The 5,493-nt window shown below is 39.1% G+C and overlaps 1 protein-coding gene across 1 annotated transcript; it reads left to right on the forward strand.

Annotated features, from left to right (window-relative positions):
- The first annotated feature begins 3,057 nt into the window (after positions 1-3,057).
- Positions 3,058-5,217, forward strand: LOC131859064 (uncharacterized). The gene is made up of 4 exons (XM_059212585.1): positions 3,058-3,336; positions 3,445-3,510; positions 3,577-4,055; positions 4,326-5,217. Exons 1-4 carry the CDS (start codon positions 3,058-3,060, stop codon positions 5,215-5,217), a joined length of 1,716 nt encoding a protein of 571 aa, XP_059068568.1.
- The last annotated feature ends 276 nt before the right edge of the window (positions 5,218-5,493 follow it).

The following is a 5,493-nucleotide window of genomic DNA, read 5'->3' on the forward strand; positions in this document are numbered from 1 at the left end:
GTGATAACTACCTAGCAGGATTTGAAGACAAGATTCGAAGCTAGATTCAAGGTAGCTGAAGATGAACACTCACTTCTAGCTCAGTTGTCTCAGTTGAAAAAGGAACTTCCTGAATCCATGAGAGATTTCATGGCCAGATTTGATAAGATTCTACACAAGATTCCAATCAACCAAAAACCCTCAGATGATAATCTCAAATGTTTCTTTATTAACTCAATGCCCTCTTAAATAAGTTTCTTGATTCGTAGGCAAAGGGTTGCAGATTTGAGTGCTGCTAAAACCCTTACAGTTGAACTTGAAGATGATTTGATCACTACGGGCAAATGGAAACATGAAGTGCAAACATCCAATACACAGCCTAATTCTTCTTCAGATCCTGTCATTCAATGGTTAATGAATGATGTAATTGCCTTGAAGAGATAGAACCCTAAAGCAAATACTTCCTATTCCTAGCCATATCAAGACCTTCCCAGGAGATATCCTAATCAACAGGCAGGGGGTGGAGGAAGACAATTACAATTACCCCCTATCCAGCAAAGACTTGCTATTGAGGCACCACCACTCAAAACAAATTCTTGTGTGTTCCATTTAATTGATGAACATGATGGATCTTCATGCCCGGAGATGGTTCATTTTTCTCAAATGATCAGTAAAGGAGAAACAGTCTTAGAGGCGGATGAAGTAAGCCCTCAAATTTTGCCTGGCGACTCTGAAATTCATTATATGGAATATGTCTCCGACTTAGAGAGGGGAGGAAACATGTTGGTATCTTTGGAGGATTCTTCATACACAATTCTTACAAGAACTCAACAGAATTTGAAATCTCAAGATGTTGCAACACCCATACACAGTTCGGAGAAGGGAAAAGAAATCTTAACCTGTCATGGAGGTATGTCAAAAGTGGTTCAAGATGTTGCTCCTTTAAGTTCTCATTCCTTTACTAACCCTTTTGATATCATTGAGTTCTATAAAACATTTCGTGTTCAGATTTCTCTAGCTGAGTATTTGAAGTTGAACCCACGGGAACTTGATAGATTAGTTGAATTTGTTAAAGGGGATGATGCCTATGCCTTAGCTACCGAAGCCCAGACACCTGTGAATACTGTTTCACTAGCACATGTTGATGTTAGTCCTGCTCAAGGAACCCCTGAAAGCTCATCAAGGTCTTCGCCTTTGCAAGATGATCTTCTTGAACCTGGCCTTGAAGGTAAACAAGAACCTTTCTATGTGTCCTTGTATATTAATGGGCACAAGTTGAGTAATTGCATAATTGACTCGGGAGCATCCAATAACGTCATGCCTTCAGCAGTAGCAAAAGCTTTAGGTTTGACCCTAACAAAGACCTTTGGCAAGTGTTATTCCATGGACTCCAAGCAGGTTCCTTTATTAGGACAAATTAAAGATGCGCAGGTCGCCTTAGTTGCACATCCTGCCAAGAGAATTAAGTTGACAATCCTAGTGGCTGATATTCCTACTAGTTATCGTATGTTGTTGAGTCGCACGTTTTGTAAAGACATGGGAGGGGAGATTAGGATGGACTGCTCTCAAGTGACAATCTCAGTTGGAAAATAGAGAGTCCTTTTGCACCCTGAAATGAAGGCTAAATACACAGTTTTTCCCTCTGATGATCCGAAAGCTCAAATTTTGTATCAAGATTGTGGCTTTGGCAATTACATGATAATGACTGACCCTCAAGATGAGAATATTTTACTAGGCGTAGGTAGGTCAAATGAACTCTGGTCCATGGAATTTGATGGGAGTTGTTCATCTTTAGGATCAGGTGCTGGGGTCATTTTGGTGTCCCCTAGCGGACAGATTATTCCTTATTCCTTTAAGCCATATTTCCAAAACACAAATAATACGGCTGAGTATGAGGCCTTGTTATTAGGTCTAGATGAAGCAAAGAGGTTACAATTTAAGATGTTGAGGGTGAAAGGTGATGCAAAACTTATTGTGAAACAGGTGAGGGGCTTATTTGCTGTCAAAAATGAGAGATTAAGACACTATAGAAATTGTGTTTGGGATGAGTTTGAGGCCTTTGAAGCTTTTTCAATTGAAGCCATTCCTCGGGAATTTAATTCAAAGGCAGATTGTTTGGCGGTATCTGTAGCCCTGCTGGTTCCACACCCAGATTTCACAACTGATACGTACATGGTTGAAATAGTTTATAGACCTAGTGTGTCAGATAATTCTGAATCCTGGCAGGTGTTTGAAAATGATAAACAGATTCAGAGCTTTTTGCAATGTGCTGACATTTTCACATCCTTGTTTTATGAAGGGTCGACGAAGAGTTGTAAGGAGTTTTCTCTGGATATGCAAGAGGAAGCACATGACGGGGTGTTGCAGTTACAAGGAAATTAAATTCCAAAAGGTTTAGTTTCTCTTGAACATCTCTTCGATAGGAAAGATGGGTATGTCCAACGAGGGGATAAATAAGCCCCTGTGACTCAGAGCTCTAGGGAGTATGAGCAAATTAACATTGGTACTGATGAGGATCCTAAATGTTGTTCAGAAGTGGAAAAAAAGAAGTTTATTGATTTACTAGTGGAGTTTAAGGATATATTTGCATGGAGCTATGATGATTTGAAGAACTTTAGGGATGGTAAGTTTCAACATCAAATTCCTTTAAAACCAGGTGTTAGTCAATTCCAATAGAAGTTAAGAAACTTTAATCCCAAGGTAGCAGAAGCAATTTTTCATGAGGTTGACAAAATGTTGAAGGCTCAAATTATCTATCCTATACATCATTCTACCTAGGTTGCAAACATAGTTCCTGTCCAAAAGAAGAATGGTGAGATACGAATCTGTGTTGATTTCAGAAATTTAAATCAAGCAAGTTTGAAAGATAATTATCTCCTACCTACGATGGATCATATTTTACAAACTGTTTCCAGGTCAAAAATGATGTCTATGTTGGACGTTTTTTCTGGATATAATCAAATTAGTGTTGTTGAGCAGGATCAACACAAGACAACCTTTATAACTCCCTGGGGCACCTTCGCTTACAACAGGATGCCTTTTGGGTTGATTAACACGGGAGCTACTTTTCAAAGAGCGATGGACCTCTCCTTTGGGCATTTGAAGGATAAGATTATTGTGGTGTATTTGGATGATTTAATTGTATTCTCTAGAAAAAGGAAACATCATGTGTGGGACCTGAGGAAAGTTTTAATGAGATGCAGAGAGCATGGGGTATCTTTAAATCCTAAAAAGTCTATTTTTGGTGTCACAGAGGGAAAACTTTTGGGACACATTGTCTCACAGGAACGAGTGAAAGTTGATCCTCAAAGAGTAAAGGCGATACAACAGCTTGGCCTTCCCTCAAGTAGAAATGGAGTGAGGTCTTTCTTTGGATAGGTGAACTTCTTGAGACGCTTTATTCCTGACTTTGCTGAGACTACCAAGTACATTGTGACTATGATGAGTGAAAATGTATCTTTTAAGTGGAATGAAGCTGGCAGAAAAGCTTTCGAAGAGATTAAAAAGGCAATTGCACATGCACCCACCCTGGTAAATCTAGACTTTAATAAAGATTTTATTATTTATTGTTACACATCAGACCATACTATGTCCCAGATTTTGGTACAAAAAGGTGAAGATAATGAAGAAGTGTCGATCTCATTTATGAGTGTTCCCCTGAAGAAGCATGAGATGAAATACTCACAGATAGAGAAGCATGCTTATGCAGTGATTAAGGCCGTTAAGCAGTTCAGGTATTATATACTTCACTCACATGCAATTGTCTTTGTTCCTAATACTTCAGTGAAGGTTGTTTTAACTCAACAAGATGTTGGCATCAACAATAGAGCGTTTTGGGTTTCTAAGATACAAGAATTCAATTTAGATATCAAGCCCACTAAACTAGTCAGAGGACAAGGCCTCTGTAGATTGATGGCCGAAAATGAGTTCAAAGAGGACAACAATTTACCTATAACTCTGTTCGTCGATCATCAAGATTCGTGGTTCACTAATGTGGCGTATTATCTTACATATGGGGACTGTCCGGATGGTCTTTCTCCTAGAGAGAAAAGGAATTTGAGGTTGAAAGCTGCGAAGTATATTCTCTCGAATAACATATTGTATAAAAAGGGCTTGGATAGCACTTTTCTCTGATGTGTGGATAAGCCACATCAAGAAGCTCTGTTAAAAGCTTTCCATAATGAAGCATGCGGCGGTCATTTTTCTTCTACGGTTACTGCATACAAAATCCTGCGAAATTGTTACTATTGGCCAAGGATGTTTTAGGATGCATACTCTTGGGTGGTGAGGTGTGAGAAAAGCAAGCTTTTTACTGGTAAACCCTAATTGGCTGCCTTGCCTTTAAGGCCTGTGGTGATTGAAGAACCATTTAAGCAGTGGGGGCTTGATTTTATTGGTCCTTTGAATCCTAGTTCTAGTGCAGAGCACACTCACATCTTAACGGCGACGGATTATTTCACCAAATGGGTGGAGGCTATCCCTGTAAGAAAAACTACCTCAGAAATTGTGTGTACATTTCTTAAGGAGAATATTCTTGTCAAGTTTGGAGTTCCTTATAAAATAGTCACGGATAATGCATCAAATTTCTCTTCGTCAGAATTGAGCTTGTTTTGTTATGACCATGGAATCACCTTGGCACATGCTTCTAATTATTATCCGCAGTGTAACGGTCAAGCAGAATTAAGTAACAAGAACTTGATTAATATTATGAAAAAGTTAGTCATTGAAAATTTCAAGGATTGGCATAAAAAGCTACATGAAGCACTATGGGCGGATCAAACTTCACCAAAGCGGGCCATAGGGATGTCACAATTTGAGCTGGTTTATGGAATTGGCGCGCAAGTCTCTCTTCCTTTGGAATTAGCTGCTTCTAAACTACAGACGGTGATAGAAGATGCATTTTTTCAGAGCTCTCTCGAAAAGCGGGTCATGTATTTAACCAAAATTGAAGAAGAGAGAGAAAATTTGGTTGACAAGATCACAAAGCATCAGATGAAGGTTAAAAAGATTTTTGATCATAAGACAAGGCCCAGGAAGTTCATAAAAGGAGACCTAGTGTTATTATGGGATAAAAGAAGAGAACCGAAAGGTGCTCATGGCAAATTTGAGTCGCCGTGGAAAGGACCTTATGTGATTTACGAGGAAAAGAGGCCCAATTCTTTTAAACTTGCTTATCAAGATGGTTTTGAGCTTCCCCTGTCCTATAATGGGCAGGATTTAAAATTGTATCAATTATAAAGAGGCATCCCCTGTTGACTTGTACATATTTGTTTTGTTGTGCTAGTTTAGGTCTGTTTGTTTTGTTTTAAGTAGATCCTTAGTTAGTTATGCTACGAACCAGAGATCCTGTGATTCATTGCTTGGCATCTTATGACACCCAGTCCCCATGCAGAGCCACTGTTGGGCCCATATACAAATTTCCATTCTATATGCACCCCTATTTCAAGTCATGTTGGTCTAGTTCATTGGTCGAAGGCTTGTTTAAATTTTGCTCTTGTTTTTCAGTCCTTGTTA

The sequence above is a fragment of the Cryptomeria japonica genome, chromosome 10 (genome assembly GCF_030272615.1).
Source record: "Cryptomeria japonica chromosome 10, Sugi_1.0, whole genome shotgun sequence".
NCBI classification, from domain to species: domain Eukaryota; kingdom Viridiplantae; phylum Streptophyta; class Pinopsida; order Cupressales; family Cupressaceae; genus Cryptomeria; species Cryptomeria japonica.

Bases quoted from the DNA above. Each gene is read 5' to 3' on its own strand.
- LOC131859064 (XM_059212585.1), top strand. From the start codon at position 3,058: ATGGACCTCTCCTTTGGGCATTTGAAGGATAAGATTATTGTGGTGTAT. The intron at 3,511-3,576 runs GTAAATCTAGAC...ACTATGTCCCAG, and splicing joins TTGCACATGCACCCACCCTG to ATTTTGGTACAAAAAGGTGA. The intron at 4,056-4,325 runs GTATATTCTCTC...CTTGCCTTTAAG, and splicing joins TTGAGGTTGAAAGCTGCGAA to GCCTGTGGTGATTGAAGAAC.